This window comes from Ornithorhynchus anatinus, chromosome 3 (assembly GCF_004115215.2).
Source record: "Ornithorhynchus anatinus isolate Pmale09 chromosome 3, mOrnAna1.pri.v4, whole genome shotgun sequence".
NCBI classification, from domain to species: Eukaryota; Metazoa; Chordata; class Mammalia; order Monotremata; family Ornithorhynchidae; genus Ornithorhynchus; species Ornithorhynchus anatinus.
This window is the reverse complement of record NC_041730.1, coordinates 134417815-134435264: the sequence shown is the minus strand read 5'-3', so window position 1 is coordinate 134435264 and position 17450 is coordinate 134417815. Positions and strand designations below refer to the sequence as shown.

General features: G+C 43.1%; 1 protein-coding gene across 4 annotated transcripts in view; it reads right to left on the bottom strand.

The window, feature by feature from the left end:
- CFAP46 (cilia and flagella associated protein 46) overlaps positions 1–17450 on the bottom strand; it is a 193175-nt gene that overhangs the window by 11758 nt on the left and 163967 nt on the right. For 2 of the 4 annotated variants that reach the window (XM_029061715.1, XM_029061717.1), the window contains exons 52-57: positions 15167–15246; positions 11173–11233; positions 11058–11093; positions 8724–8826; positions 6024–6136; positions 3406–3487 (exon numbers count right to left, since the gene is read on the bottom strand). In XM_029061715.1, coding sequence (XP_028917548.1) covers positions 3406–3487; positions 6024–6136; positions 8724–8826; positions 11058–11093; positions 11173–11233; positions 15167–15246 — 475 coding nt within the window. The remainder of the gene's footprint in view (positions 1–3405; positions 3488–6023; positions 6137–8723; positions 8827–11057; positions 11094–11172; positions 11234–15166; positions 15247–17450) is intronic. The other 2 variants (XM_029061716.1, XM_029061720.1) reach the window with 1 other exon arrangement.

Genomic DNA, 17450 nt, shown 5'->3' with positions numbered 1-17450 from the left:
CTCCGACTGCCTCTCTCAGGAAGCGAGGGATGAGGTTTCCTGGCAATTATGGACTTAATCTAGTCACTGAGTGTGAGGACAGTACAAGTTGGTTGGGTGGCCGAGTGGTTAAAGGGATAGATTTGAAATCCGTCGGGGTTTCCGGGAATATTTGACATCATCAGCAACAGTATTTATTGAGCATTTACTGTGTGCAGAGCACTGTACTAAGAGACTGAGAGGGTAGAGTACGAGTTGGTAAACATGCTCCTTGCCCACAGGAAGCTTACAGTAGTGAGGACTACTGCACACATAATAATAATAATAATAATAATAATAATAATAATAGTGATAATAGTAATGATGGTATTTGTTAAGCACTTACTAAGTGCCAACCACTGTTCTAAACACTGGGGTAGATAAAAGCTAATCAGGTTGGACACAGTCCCTGTCCCATGTGGGGCTCACACTCTTAATCCCCGTTTTACAGGTGAGGTAACTGAGGCCCAGGGAAGTAATGAAGTGTCTTGCCCGAGGTCACTCAGCAGACAAGTGGCAGACCCGGGATTAGAACCCACATCCTCTGACTCCCAAGCATGTCTCTTGCCACTAGGCCATGCTCCACATCTCCACAACGGTATAGTGGAGGAGAGCTCACCGATTAACCCCAAGGAAATCAAGGAATACGTGAATGATTCAGTGGAGAGGTGAAACGACTCATGCTCTTTCAGAGACTGGAAGTCCCAGCATGGGGAACATGTGGTATCAGACCGGGCTCCATCTTTGTGCTAAACCTATCCCCTCTCTCTGTGATGAGAAGTCACAGTAGAAAGAGCATGGGCCTGGGAGACAGAAGGACCAGGGTTCCAATCCCAGCTCCGCCACTTGTCCACTGTGTGAACTTGGGCCAGTCACGTAACTTCTCTGTGCTTGTTTCCTCATCTGTAAAATGGGGATAAAATACTTGTTCTGTCACCAAGACTCTAAGTTAGTTATGGGCAGGGAACGTGTCTGCTAATTCTGTTGTACTGTACTCTTCCAAGAGAGTAGTACAGTTTTCCAACAAATTACTCCTCCTCCCTTCAAAGCCTGATTGAAAGCGACGTTTCTCCAAGAGGCCTTCCCTGACTAAGCCCTCCTTTCCTCTTCTCCCACTCCCTTCTGCATCACCCTGACTTGCTCCCTTTTTTCCTCCGCTTCCAGCCCCATAGAACTTATGTACGTATCTGTAATTCACTTAATTTTATGAAAGTCGGTCTCCCCGTTTAGACAGTAAGCTCACTGTGGGCAGGGAGTGTTTCTGTTATATTGTAATACTCTACTCGCCCGAGTACTTAGTACAGTGTTCTGCACACAGTAAGCATTCGATAAATGCAATTGACTGCTCTACAGATAGTAAGCGCTCTATAAATACCATTGATGGATTGATTGTTCTCCTTAGACTCTGAGGGAATGTGTGTTATATTGTTAGATTGGACGCTCCCAAGGACGTAGTAAGTGCTCTGCACACAGTAAGGACTCAGTAAATACAATTGACTGACTGGGTGACTGAGAACGATTGCAGCCCATTCGCGAAGCGGCCTTTCCGGTTTCCACAGGGGCCAGATTTATTGGGGGTCTTGTCTTTTGCCGTCGAGTCGTCTCCGACCCATAACCACTCCAAGGTCTCATCTCTCCCAGAACGCCCCACCTCCATCTGCCATCGTTCTGGTAGTGGATCCATAGACTTTTCTTGGTCAAAATCCAGAATTGGTTTACCATTGCTGCTTTCTACGCAGTAAACTCGAGTCTCCGCCCTTGACTCTCTCCCGTGCTGCTGCTGCCCAGGACAGGGGCGTTTTGACTTGTAGCAGCTGGCCTGCCACTGGCTAGCCATTGGTCATGCTAGGAATGGACTGGGTAGGCCTCTGTTTCACTCTCCAACCATAGCTGACACTGGTAGAGGACCGGAAACGTTCCAGTTTCAACCCTGAGAGGGGATTACTGGGGGGCTGAGAAGAAATAGACCGGCAAAAGGAAAGAGGGAAATGCAAAGAGGGAGAATGAAGGAAAAATGACAGAGCGGAACTGTGGTCATAGACTGCTGCCCTGTTTCCCCACAGATAAATAAGAGTGAACCCTCGGAACTTATCGTACTTCTGTTGGACTTTTCTAAGCACTAAATTCTGTGTGTGGCCTCCAGATGGGCTCAGCAAATTAAATGTGGTATTTGTGAAGCACCTACTGTGTGTCAGACACTGTACTAAGCACTGGGGTGGATGCAAGCAAATCGGGTTGGACACAATCCCTGTCCCATACGGGGCTCAAAGTCTCAATCCCCATTTTACAGATGAGGTAACAGGCACTGAGAGCTAAGTGATTTGCCCAAGATCATACAGCAAGGAATTGGTAGTGCCAAGATTAGAACCCAGGTCCTTCTGACTCCCAGGCCCGTGCTCCATCCACTAAGCCATGCTGCTTCCTGATATGCCATCTGCTTTCCGTTACCCTAATTGTGTTACCCTAGCCTCAAGATATGCCTAAATGCCGACACAAGGGCCTAAATGCCGTTATGCTAGCTGTTCATACCTCAAAATCTCCAGGGCAGAGGCTTTTTCTCCTCAATAATAGATTCCAAGGATCTTCAGCTCTTCTTATTTTTTTAGTAGTATTTAAGTGCTAACTATGTGTCAAGCACCATTCTAAGCAGCATGGCCCAGTGTCAAGAGCACAGGCTTGGGAGTCAAAGGACATGGGTTCTAATCTCGACTCTGCCACTTGTCTGCTGTATGACCTGGGACAAGTCACTTAACTTCTCTGTGCCTCAGTTACCTCATCTGTTAAATGGAGATTAAGACTGTGAGCCCCACATGGGACAACCTGATTATCTTGTATCTACCTCAGCGTTTAGAACAGTACTTGGCACATAGTAAGCACTTAACAAATACCATAATAATAATTATTTATTATTATTCTAAGCAGGTACAAGTTAAATAGGTTGGGCACAGGCCCTGTCCTGCAGAGGGTTCAAAGTCTAAGGAGAAGGAAGAACAGGTATTGAATCCCCATTTTACAGTTGAGGAAACAGGAACAGAGAAGTGAAGTAAATTGACCAAGGTCACACAGCAAGGAGTTGGCAGAGCCAGGATTAGAAACCAGGTTCTTTTACTCCCAGACCCGTGTTCTTTCTACTAAGCCACATTGATTCTTCTCTTTTAGTCAGAAAATTTGTAGTAGGCAGAGGTGCTTGATTGTTCTGCTGCAGAGGAATGTCGGAAATTTGGGTCTGCTTAGCCGGGTCTGACTGCTACTAGGCTCTCTTTCCTTCATCAGTCAATTAATCGATCAATCAGTGGCCTTCACTGAGAATTTCGTGAAGATAGGAGAGGACAGTGTCAGTGAAGCCAAGGTTAGACAGGCAAAATAAAGGGACTTAGAATACCAAACCTCTTATTTTCATCAAACTTTGATCGTCGCTGTAGACTTTGTGTTGACTGCACCATGTCTAATAGAATCACCAACTGACAGTCTGAAAAACAATTAAAACCCCATCCAATAACAGGCTTAGATTTAATTTGGTTAGAAAATGCTCACGGTAATTACAAAGACAGAATTATGATGAAGACAATGCAATTTGTTAAGTGCATGGTCTGGCTACATTTCATAATTGAACAAAATCATTCGTATTTTTATCGAATAGTTGCATTTCCAATTTTTTGCAGAACAAAGGGTGAATAATAATTTATTAGTCACGTAAAGAGCTGCTTCCATACAGAGAGATCTCACAGCACTTTGCAAATCCCTTATGTAGCAATAATTTACCAAACCCTGACACCCTGTTTAGCAGTTCTTATACAGAAAGCTTTCCAGACAAGCTCATTAATCCAGTCTGGTCAATGCTAGTTAAAAAGCGTTCACTTTTTAATCAGCATTTTAGAGGGGGTTTAGGTAAAGGATATCGACAATCACATAATACTGAGAAGAGGTGAGAACGGGCTTCAGGTCTCGGTTCTAACAAACTCTGAGCGTTCAGTCTCCAATTCCCCCAGGAACTGGATCATTTGAGGCCCAGATCAGACAAGGAACCTAGCCCCAAACAACAAGAGTCCGAGAAATATCTTAGCGTAGTGGATAGACCATGGGCTTGGGAGTCAGTAGGACTTGGCTTCTAATTCCGGCTCTGTCCCGGCCTTCTTTATGACCTTGGACAAGTCACTTGATTTTTTATTATACTATGCCAAGTGCTTAGTACTGTGCTATGCACATACTAAGCACTCATGAAATACCACTTATTGATTGATTTCCGTGCCTTAGTTTCCTCATCTGTAAAATAGGTTTTAAAAACTGTTTTTTTCCCTTAACCTGGGAGCTCCATGTGGGACAGGAACTGTGTTTGATCTGGATATTCTGTATCTACCCCAGTGCCTAGCACAGTGTTTGGCACATAGTAAAGTCTTTACAAATACCACAATCATTATTATTACTATTATTATTAATAAAGAAGGAATTTATCCCTCTCATTCAACAGTAGGAACCCCTGTCACGAAATTTTCAGATACATTTTGGTAAGTTTTTTCTTTGTCAATTCACATACAGAAAATTCCTATTAATAATGACAATAAGTGCTTACTATGTGCCAGAGCTCCTCATCTTCCCACATAAACCCTGTCCTCTCCCTTACTTTCCATTCCTTTGTAGACATCACCACCATCCTCCCTCTCTCACAGCACGCAACCTTGGTGAGCCCATGGGTAGATATTGTCTCTGTTTGTTGCTGAATTGTACTTTCCAAGCTCTTAGTACAGTTCTCTGCACACAGTAAGCACTCAAAAAATATGATTGAATGAATTATCAACTCATCTCTCTCATTCAATCCTCATATTCACTCTATCACCAGATCCTGTTGGTTCCACCTTCACAACATTGTTCAAATCCACCCTTTCCTCTCCATCCAAACTGCTACTATATCGATCCAAGCAGTTATCGTATCCCGACTTAACTACTGACCTTCCTGCCCCCTGTCTCTCCCCATTCAAATCCATTCTTCACTCTGCTTCTTGGGTCATTTTTCTAAAAAACGTTCAGACCATCTTTCTCTGCTTCTCAAGAACCTCCAGTGGTTGCCTTCCATCTCCTCATCCAAAAGAAACTCCTCATCATTGGCTTTAAAGATCTCAATCACCTTGGTCCCCTCTTACCTTACCATGATGAATTCCTACTGTGACACTTTGCTCCTCTGACGTCAACCCTACTCACTGTGCCTCAATCTCATCTATTTCATCGCCGACGCCTCACCCACATCCTGCTTCTGGCCTGGAATTCCCTTCCCCTTCATATAAGACAGATGACCTTCAAAGCCTTACTGAAATCGCATCTTCAAGAAATCTTCCCTGACTAAGCCCTCATTTCCTCTACTCCCTCTCTCCTCTTTGGCACCCTCACACTTGGATTTTCACCTTTTAGTCACCCCCCTCTCAGCTCCATAGCACTTATATCCATATCTGTAATTTATTTTATTGTCCGTCTCTCCCTCTAGACTGTAAGCTCCTTGTGGGCATGGAATGTGTCTACCAACTTGGTTAGATTGTACTCTCCCAAGCACTTAGTACAGTGTTCTGCACCCAGTAAACTCTCAATAAATATTATTGATTGCCAAGCAGTATGCTAAAAAATGGGGTAGATAAAAGATAATCAGATCAATCATATTTTTTGAGCACTTAATGTGTGCAGGGTACTGTACTAAACACTTGGGAGAGTATAACACAACCATATAATGGACACACTCCCTGCCCAGTCAGCTACAGTCTCTACTCTTCGCAAGGTTCATATTCTAAGGGGGAGGGAGAACAGGTATTTCATTCCTATTTACAGATGAGGAAATTGAGGGCCAAAGAGGAAAAATGACTTGTCCAATGTCACCCAGAAGGCAAGGAGCAGAACTGGGACTAGAAGTTGTGTCTCCTGACCCCCGACCTGCGTTCTTTGCACTAGGCTTCAACACCTCTCTCTTCTCATTAAAACAGTCTCACAAGAAAACATCGTCCTCCGCCTGCTGCTGTCTTTACCTCGTAAATTCATGGCTGCTAATCGGTCCACTAATATATGAGTGGAGAACTGTTCCATTCCGTAGAAGAGGAATGCGCTGCAGTCGGTCAAAAACTGTTCCCACTCAGCCTGACTGAAAAGCAGAGATGGAAGTTACTTTAACCCAGTTCCAATTTGGTGAAGAACTTTTGCAAAGCACATAGCCAAAGGATTCTGATAGCACACCCAGAGGATAAATCCAATGAGAGCAGGATGTGCCAAAGAATGCAACCTAAAGGGAAAAAGTTGGAAGGGATAAAGTTGAAGAGGGATTTGGACTGTGGCTTTAGTGACAGTGGAGAGTTACAGTTCACTATTTACTGATTACCAATTTTAGTTTACAGTGAAAAATAGGATTGAGCTATTTCTGTTAGAGGTGAATGTTCTTTGCGGGTAAGGAACGTGTCTATTCTTATGCTATATTTTTTCAAACAATACAGAGCATCACACTTGATAATAACTATTACTACTACTTTAACTTGAAAGCTCCATTTGTATTCCAAAGAAAAATGAAATATTCAACTAAAGTCCTGAATCACGATTTAGATTCTTACACGGCCATCCCTATTCTATAAATTTACTTGTTCTTTTAAAACGGCACAACACTTTTTAGTGTTTTAAAATTATTGTTCGCTTGCTCCACCCAGATTACTATATTAAGATGAGGAACAAAGAAATCAAATGAGCTGAGTTGCTACCTCAGGATTTTGAGGATTCAGTCTAGAAATATTGTTTCCCTTCTTCCCAGTGACACTAGCTCTGGGAACCTGATGAGATAGCAGACTCGATATTGCGCCTCTACATCGCACTGCATTTTCCCCAAAAAACTAAAATTCATGGTCTTTCCCCAGTCAGGGCATTGCAGGAATTTTTTACTCCAAAGGTATTATTCGATGGTATTTATTGAGTGCTTACTGTATGCAGAGCACTGGACTAAGCCCTTGGGAGAGTCCAATACAGCAGAATTGGCAGATGCTTTTGGAACCCTCACCCACCCAGCCCAATTCTTCCCATCATTCAATCAATTCATCAGTTGCATTTATTGAGTGCTTACTATGTGCAGAGACTAAACACCCGATGTTTAGTGGTAGAAACATTTCCTGCTCAAAACGAGCTTCCAGTGAACTGTGAGAAAATTGGTGAAATAAAAACAAAGTGTCTTTTTACATGCACAATCCCTTATAGGTACAAGAGTCAACCTTATTCATCATTAATGAATGTTATTATTACTCCTGGGGGCAATGGTTCTCTTCTAAGCACTTGGGAATCCCCCCATTACTACTTTGAAAAAATTACCAAAGAGACAAAGTTGTTTTCTTAGTATAGTAAAAAATGATCAGTCTGATTATGAGAGCCCATTGTTGGGTAGGGATTGTCTCTACCGTATCTATCCCAGCGCTTAGAACAGTGCTTGGCACATAGTAAGCGCTTAACAAATACCATCATCATTACCTTTTTGTTGCCCATTTGTACTTTCCAAGCGCGTAGTACAGTGCTCTGCAGTTAGAAAGCACTCAATAAATATAACTGAATGAATGAATTATGGGAAACCTTAAAACCGAATTTTCATATTTGCACTAAGCCCGTTATGGGCAAAGAATGTGTCTGCTAATTCTCTGGTATTTTTCTCCCTCAAGAGTTTAGTACAATGCTCTGTATATAACAATAATAATAATGATGGTATTTGTTAACTGTTTACTATGTGCCAGGCACTGTACTAAGCGCTGGGGTGGAAACAGTGTGAGAAGCAGCGTGGCTCAGTGGAAAGAGCACAGGCTTTGGAGTCAGAGGTCATGGGTTCGAATCCCAGCTCTGCCACTTGTCAGCTGTGTGACTGTGGGCAAGTCACTAAACTTCTCTGTGCCTCCATTACCTCATCTGTAAAATGGGGATTAAGACTGTGAGCCCCACGTGGGACAACCTGATTCCCCTGTGTCTACCCCAGTGTTTAGAACAGTATTCTGCACATAGTAAGCACTTAATAAATACTAACATTATTATTATTATTATTAACAAGCAAATCGAGTTGACCCATGTGGGGCTCTCAGTCTTAATTCCCCTTTGATAGATGAGGTAACTGAGGCACAGAGAAGTGAAGTGATTTGCCCAAGGTCACACAGCAGACAAGTGGTGGAACCGGAATTAGAACCCATGACCTTCTGACTCCTAGGTCCGTGCTCTATTCACTACACCATTCTGCTTCTCTTATAGTAAGCACTCAACAAATATCATAGATTGATTCAGAAATCAATTGGATTATTTCATTCTTATTCATAGAATTGGATTAATCATAGGTTTAAATTACTGTATCCTATGCTCACAGCAGGCCTCGGGTAATTGAAATCATCCACTGCCAAATGCAAATGTAATCTATTAAACAAAGATTAGCATAAACAGCAAAAAATGACTTGATTTTACAATGGTCCTTCTGATGGATAAGGAATCATTATAAATCATGATGTTTGCAATGTATCTGAAAATGAATAATTAGGGGTTTTGGTCAGAGACAGTAAGAAATTTGGATCATGTGGAACTTCTTCCTTATAAAACAAAAATAAAAAACAAACCCCCCAAAACAAAAACAAACCCCCCAAAACTAGTTGCTTCCATCTTTCTGACACTTCAACCAAGCAAGAGATCTTCAAAATCCTTTTATTTATAAAAAAAGAGAGATTACCAACCTTGGAAAACTCTTTTTCCCAATAAATCCAACCCATCGGGATGTGAATTGGTCTCGGTATCTTTCCAGAATTTCCCGCATTTTGAAGGAAGGGCTCAGATGTTCTGCAATATGAGAATTTCATAAATAACATCCATGTTATTTTCTTCATTTATGGAGTGTAGTGAGTCAATTTTAGTAAACCAACTCTTCAATCTTTAATACCTGTTTTAAAATTGAATTTCAGGAGAACGAAGGTGGATTTTGTGGATGGAAAAACTGACTGCTATGAATTGGTGAAAGAACTGGGAGTTGGCTCGTAAAAGAGTAAGAGATGAAATTTCCCGTTCCAAGTATTCTGACCACTTGAACTAATAACGTTGGTATTTGTTAAGCGCTTACTATGAGCCAAGCACTGTTCTAAGCGCTGGGGTGGAGACAAGGTTAACTAGTAGCAGTGTCAGTAGTAGTAGTAATTTCCAAGTGGCCAAGTGGAAAGAGCAGTGGTCTGGGAGTCAGAGGATGTGGGTTCTAATCTTGGTTCTGCCACATGTCTGCTGGATGACCTTGGGCGAGTCACTTAATTTCTCTGTGCCTGAGTTACCTCATCTGTAAAACGGTGATCAAGACTGTGACTGTGAGTTGGTCAGGAACCATGTCCAACCGAATTAGCTTGTATCTAACCCAGTGCTTAGCACAGGGCTTGGCACATTGTAAGTGCTTAACAGACCTCACTATTATCATTATTATTAGGAGAAGCAGCATGACTTAGCGGAAAGAGCATGGGCTTGGGAGTCAGAGGTCGTGGGTTCTAATCCCGGCTCCGCCACTGTTCAGCTGTTTGACTTTGGGCAAGGCCCTTCACTTCTCTCTGCCTGTTACCTCATCTGTAAAATGGGATTAAGACTGTGAGCCCCATGTGGGACAACCTAATTACCTTGTATCTACCTCAGTGCTTAGAACAGTGCTTGGCACGTAGTAAGCGCTTAACAAATACCAGCATTATTATTATTATTATTATCATTCAAGTACCACTGGGTGCTATGCCCTGAACTAAACATTTGGGAAATATATAACAAAGAAGTGACTGTTCACAAGAAGCTTACACTCTCATGGGGAATTCAGAGACGACCCAGAAAGATGGCAGAGAAGACACTATTGACGGCAATTCTAATGTTGGAATCCAAAACGATGAGGGGGAAAAATGACCAGACTGATCTTATAAAGCCCAGTTGGGCAGTTGAAATAGTAAGCCCCATTGGAAGATTTGATTTATAAGGCTACAGAATTAGGCTTTTAAGAGATTCACTTCAGATCCCTTTTTTAAAAAAAATAATTTGGATGAATCGATTCCAACTGAAGATGGCTCCCAAATTTTGGTAAAGTCTGGATTTGGCCAAGGCAGGTCTATATAGCCTCTCGAGTCAATTAGACTGTAAACCTGTCAAAGGGCAGGGACCGTCTCTGTTACCAATTTGTACGTCCCAAGCGCTTGTGTTGTACAGTGCTCTGCACATAGTAAGTGCTCAATAAATACTATTGAATGAATGAATGAATGAATCCACTTATTGTGGGTGGAGAATATGTCTACCAATGCTGTTGTATTGTACTCCCCCAAGTGCTTAGAACAGTGCTCAGCACACAGTAAGCACTCAATAAGTTCAACTGATTGGAACGTATCTGCTAACTCTGTTGTACTCTCCCAAGCATTTAGAACAGTGCTCTGCACACAGTAAGTGCTCAATAAATGCCATTGATTGATCAATCATTTTAATACACTTAATTTGATCTGATTTCACCTAATAATAATAACTGTGGTATTTTTTAAGCCCTTACTGTGTTCCAGGCACCGTACTAAGCACTGGAGTGGATACAAGCAAATCGGGTTGGACACAGTCCCTGTCTCTCATGGGGCTCAGAGTTTCACTCCCCATTTTACAGATGAGGTAACTGAGGCACAGAGAAGTTAAATGATTTGCCCAAGGTCACACAGCTGACAAATGGCAGAGCTGGGATTAGAACCCACGACCAACTGATTCACAGGCCCGTGCGCTATCCACTGGCCACGCTGCTTCTGTGACTTCTTTTAAAGATCACGTTCCTCCAGGGGAAGTATCCTGACAGAGCATATTTCAGTTTCAAGCATTATTTATACGTGCTGGTACAGAATTCGATTGTTTTAAAACTAAAGTGTGAACTTGTATTATTCCACGCTCGGAATGGAATTATGCTTTCAGTCCATTTTCAGAGGTAGAGGTGAGGAGACTTGATGGAAGACCGGCTCTCTTATCTATCACTGAATCACTTCCACCGAACCCACTGCAGGGGATCAAAACGAACCCTTCAAATATCTTACCTACAGCCGTCGCCTCTTCAAAAGGATCCACAATGTCTGATGGTGATGAGTTAAGATAACTATGGTCCTAAAGCGAATGATCTTTTTCTAGAAAGAGCAAGTCGTCAAAGGATACATTTAAAATTATTTGTATCGATCCCAATGCAGTTGGGAGGAAGGACCCGGCTTAGAGGGGCCTAAAATGATAGAAAAATAGAGGAAAAACAGGTATTTTATCCATATTTTGCAGATGAGGAACCTGAAGGACAGAGCAGTTAAATGTCTTGAATGAGCTCCTACAGCAGACAAGTGGCAGAACTGGGATTAGAACTGGGATTGAGAAGCAGCTTGGTCTAGAAGCAGCATGGCTTAGTGGAAAGAGCCCGGGCTTGGGAATCAGAGGTCATGAGTTCTAATCCCGGCTCCACCACTTGTTCCCTGTGTGACTTTGGGCAGGTCACTTGATTTCTCTGTGCCTCAGTTGCCTCATCTGTAAAATGGAGATTAAGGCTGTGAACCCCACATGGGACAACCTGATAACTTTGTATCTAACCCAGAGCTTAGAGCAGTGCTTGGAACATAGTAAGTGCTTAACAAATACCATCATTATTATTATTAGTGGATAGAGCACCATCCTGAGAGTCAAAAGGAGCTGGGTTCTAATGCCGGCTCCGCCGTTTGTCGGCTGTGTCCTGGGGTAAGTCACTTCACTTCTCTGTGCTTCAGTTACCTCATCTGTAAAATGGGGATTAATGCTGTGAACCCCATGTGGGACATGGACTGTGCCCCACCTGATTAGCTCGTATATCCCCCAGCACTACAACAGTGCTTGACACATAGTAAGTGTCTAACAAATACCACCGTTGCTTTTTTTTAGAACCCACATTTTCAGACTTCCAGGCTTATGTTCTAACTTGGCCCCGCTGCTTTCTTGGAAATGGGAGGAGAAGCACCCTGGAGTTTCTCACCGGGTCCAGGAGGGGATTCAGGAGGGAGGGTCTAGATTCCCACTATCAAGGCTGGGGTTTGGGATCTTTGGAGGGAATGTTTTTAGGGTGTTCACATATGCTCTGGTCAGGAGCTCCGCCTCAGGTCGGGGGACCTCTCTGGTCAGGCTCTCAGAGAAATGGCTCATGAGAAATTCTTAGAAGAAATCTGTCAAATAACAGGGAAAGTCATAGCAAGGAGGAGAGAGGCTGTGGCAGGCTGGGCCTGTGTGAGCACAATGGAGTTGGCTGAGAGATAGGCTAAGCAGTAGTGGCATTTATTGAATGCCCACAGGGTTCAAGACATAGTACTTGAGCACTGTACTAAGCACTTAATACAGAGTACAGTGTTTTTCACACAGTAAGCGCTCAATAAATACAATTAAATGGATACTAAGTGGTTGGGAAGTACAGGGAATGTGTCCAACCTGATTTGCTTGTATCCACCCTGTGCTTAGTACAGGGCCTGGCACATAATAAGCTCTTAATACCATTATTATTATTATTATAGGAAATGTTCCCTACACACAAGGAACTTCTACTCTAACTACCCCTCTAGACGGCTAAGCTCCTTGTGGGCAGGGAATGTGTCTACTAACTCCGCTGTATTATGCTCTCCCAAACGCTTAGTACAGTGCTATGAACACAGTAAGCATTCAATAAATCTCACTGCTCTAGAAAAATGATAATAATTATGGTAATTGTAGGGCATTTAGTATGTGCCTGGCACTGTACTAAGCACCGGATACAAGCTAATTAGGTTAGACACAGTCTTAATCCCCACTTTACAGATGAGGTAACTGAGACCCAGAGAAGTGAAGTGATTTGCCAAAGATCAGACAGCAGACAAGCGGCAGAGTCAGGATTAGAATAATTATAATTGTATTTGTTAAGTGCTTACTCTGTGCCAGGCACTGTACTAAGCACTGGTGTGGATACAAGCAAATCAGGTTGGACCCAGTCCCTGTACCACGTGAGACTCAAAAATCTCAATTCTCATTTTACAGATGGGTTAACAGAGGCCCAACCAAGTGAAGTGACTTGCCCAAGGTCACACAGCAGACAAGTGGCGGAGTCAGGAGTAGAGGACAGGTCCTCTGACTCCCAGGCCTGTGGTTCTTCCACTCAGCCATGTTGCTTCTAAGATTTTGGACTCTGGTTAGCTACCTCTCTGACCTCCCTTCCTCCTCTCTCGCCCCGCTCCAGTCTATTCTTCACTCCGCTGCCCGGCTCATCTTCCCGCAGAAACGATCTGGGCCTGTCACTCCCCTTCTTAAACAACTCCAGTGGTTGCCTATCGACCTCCGCTCCGAACAAAAACTCCTCACTCTAGGCTTCGAGGCTCTCCGTCCCCTCGCCCCCTCCTACCTCTCCTCCCTTCTCTCTTTCTACCGCCCACCCCGCACGCTCCGCTCCTCCGCCGCCCACCTCCTCGCCGTCCCTCGGTCTCGCCCATCCCGCCGTCGACCCCCGAGCCACGTCCTCCCGCGGTCCCGGAACGCCCTCCCTCCTCACCTCCGCCAAACTGATTCTCTTTCCCTCTTCGAAACCCTACTTAAAACTCACCTCCTCCGAGAGGCCTTCCCAGACTGAGCTCCTCTTCTCCCTCTACTCCCTCTGCCACCCCCCCTTTACCTCTCCACAGCTAAAAACCCTCTTTTTCCCCTTTTCCCTCTGCTCCTCCACCTCTCCCTTCCCATCCCCACAGCACTGTACTCGTCCGCTCAACTGTATATATTTCCATTACCCTATTTATTCTGTTATTGAATTGTACATCGCCTTGATTCTATTTAGTCGCCATGGTTTTTACGAGATGTTCTTCCCCTTGACTCTGTTTATTGCCATTGTTCTCATCTGTCCGTCTCCCCCGATTAGACCGTAAGCCCGTCAAACGGCAGGGACTGTCTCTATCTGTTGCCGACTTGTTCATCCCAAGCGCTTAGTACAGTGCTCTGCACATAGTAAGCGCTCAATAAATACTATTGAATGAATGAATGAATACCTCTGCTCTGGGAACCAAAGAGGTGTGAGACCTCCATCAAATTCTGTGGCTCACAAAATCAAGGGGCAAGAGGGTTTTTATCTACGGGTCCTCTCTCATCTTGATTTATGTGTTGCCTTGAGTTGGAAAGCCCATAAGATGACTGCCGCAACTTCCTGATAACTCCTGAGAAGTAGTATTGCCTCGTGGTTAGAGACCTGGCCTGGGTGTCAGAAGACTGTAGGTTCTAATCATGCCTTTTCCATTAATCTTCTGTGTGACCTTGAATGAGTCACATCACTTCTCTGTGCCTCAGTTACTCAATCTGCAAAATGGGAATTAAGACCGTGAGCCCCATTTGGGACACGGACTGTGTTTGACCTGATTAGCTTATACCTATCCCAATGCTTAGTATAGCTCCTGGTTCATACTATGTGTTTAACAAATACCACGCACAAATAGGAAACAAATAAAATTCCCCTTAGGTTTCCTCCACAATGACTGGAGGCAACCATTTTTTTCCAAGAGTTCCTTATGCCCTAGCACTAAATGATTAATGCACTGACCATTAGGGGTTTAATTTTGGATTACTTGAAATACGAGCAGATGAAAAAAAATCCATTCTTTCCCCAAATCCATGACAGGATTAAGTTCTCTGGGATCCTGGTGGGAGAGGGGATAAAATATGATTCCATCTGGGAAGTTTTCAATTAAATCCTTGACCATTTCCTGCCGTTTGCACACTGTGAAGTTACCATCGTAACAGCTTCCAAGCTGATCCTCCCAATGGTACAATGGAAATTTGAGCAGTTCCACATTCAGGAGCTAGTTGTAACATGAGAAAAGTAAGAACCCACCTGCCCTCGTGATTACCCCAAATGTGGAAACATCTTGGTTTCTCAGCATAAGTGGAGAGCGGTATTTTTTCGGATTTCCTAATCATGCAGGAATCACAAATTCATTCATTCATTCATCCATTCATTCATTAAATAGTATTTATTGAGCGCTTACTATGTGCAGAGCACTGTACTAAGCACTTGGAATGTACAAATCAGTAACAGATAGAGACAGTCCCTTCCCTTTGACGGGCTTACAGTCTAATCGGGGGAGACGGACAGACAAGAACAATGGCAATAAGTAGAATCGATATCCAACCTACTTACCGATTTGGTATTCTTCTTTTGTCCTCCTTTGGTCTTGGGATCTTTAGTTCCTTTACCCTCTTTCTTTATCACAACTTCTGCTAAAATAATCATAAAAATGAAAGCAATATTCTGAAAAAAAGGGGAGTAGCAGAAACCCCAAACCACATTGGTATGGCGAGCTGAAATTCAGAAACCGAAAACAAGGAGGACTGAAGAAATACTGTAAAGATAAGGTAAAATGAATTCTCAGAAGACGCTGCCGTGCAATGAAAACAGGGAGTCAGGATAGACCAGCACGTTGCACTGCTATCAAGAAAGAAGCAACGTGGCCTAGCAGAAAGAGCCCAGGCCTGGGAGTCAGAAGACCCAGGTTCTAATCCCAGCTTCCCACTTGCCTGCTGTGTGACTTTGGTAAGTCATTTCACTTCTCTGTGCCTCAGTTTCCCTGTTTGTGAAGCGGAAATGTTCTCCTGTTCTTCCTCTTAGACAGAGAGCCCCAAGCAGGATGGGAAGTGTTTCCTGCCTGATTGTCTTGTATCCACCCCAGTACTCTTTACAGTGTTTGGTACATAGTAAGTGCTTAAAAGATACCGCGATTAAAGGAGAGGCTCTATTCAAAGAGAATCTTCATAAAAATAGAGACAAGGAGACTTAAGAAAATAAATAGGAGTCTGTACTGGTGATGGACAAGTAATGGAAGTTTTCCTTGGTCTACCAACAAAGACATGTAAATGTTTATACTTTACATTTTGATGATTGAGGCAATTTGTATTATAACGTCTCAGCAAAAAGGGATATGAAAATTCTATTATACACCTCATTTAATAGACGTTCTCCTGGATGGGACATGGAGCAACTTAATTCATTTCCAAGTTTATTTTGTAATCGTTGGAAATGTTCATGTCAAACACTATTTATGATTTTTCAAAAATCTTTGATTTACATCTTCTTCATCACGGGTAAAACAAGGTCGCCTGATATCTCCTATTCCTAATTTATGGGAAAGATTTATGATGCTTCTGTCCTCAACAATATTTCAAAATGACAAAAAGGCAATTGTTTTAGGGAAATTATATTAGGATTTATTTTCACCGCACAGAGGTAAGGCTGCATTGTTTTGGTAGCCAAATATGAGTTATAACCTCCATTTATTCATTAATAGGGAAAAAAATCATATGACTTTCACTAGAAATACTAAATTCCTTATAGTTTGCAATACCTAATACTGGCCCTTGGTTTCATTTAATTTCAATTCCTCTTCAAATGTTATCGAGCCGTTTCCGACCCATAGTGCCTCCATAGACACACCCTCTTCAGAATGACCCAACTTCTGTCTTAAAGTCATTCTGGGATGTGGATCCAGAGAGTTTTCATGGTAAAGATATGGAAGCGGTTTACCATTGCCTTCTTCCGAGCACTAAAAACTTGAGTCTCGGCCTTGTCGCTTAACTTCTCTGTGCCTCAGTTACCTCATCTGTAAAATGGGGATTGAGACTGTGAGCCCCACGTGGGACAACCTGATTACTTTGTATCTCCCCCAGAGCTTAGAACAGTGCTTGGAACATAGTAAGCACTTAACAAATACCATAATCACTATTAGTAATCATTATTTGATCGATGTTTTGCCCATTGGATCATCTGTTTTTGACTCTTTCCCGTGCTGCTGCCCAGGACTGGTGAATCGACTCTATCTGACACTTCGGCTTTGACCTTTCCATTATGGGTAGACTAAGCTTCACCAGGGTACGCAAACTCTCCTGTCACGGTAAGGTGTCGTTTCATATTATTGCTATTTTATTATTTTTAATATTAATAATGATGAGGACTTCCCTGACTCCAAGGCCTACCCTGACTAAATCCTCTTTTCCTTTTCTTTCTTCTCTTCCACTCTCTTGTGCCCTACCCTGACCTCCTCCTTTTAGTCATCCCCTGTTCCAGCCCCACACCACTTAGGTCTTCTCCTTTGCTGTCATCACCCACCCATAGCGACTCCATGGACACATCGCTCCCAGAACTCCCCACCTCCATCTTCAATTGTTCTGGTAGTGGATCCGTGGAGTTTTCTTGGGAAAAATCCGGAAGTGGTTTACCATCGCCTCCTTCCGCGCAATAAACTTGAGTCTCCACCCTCGACTCTCTCCCGTGCCACTGCTGCCTAGCACTTATGTACATATCTGTAATTTATTCATTTATATTAATGGCTCCTTCCCCCTCTAGACTGTAAGCTCACTGTGGGCAGGGAATGTGTCTGTTATATTGCCATATTTTTCTCTCCCAAGTGCTTAGAACAGCACTCTACACG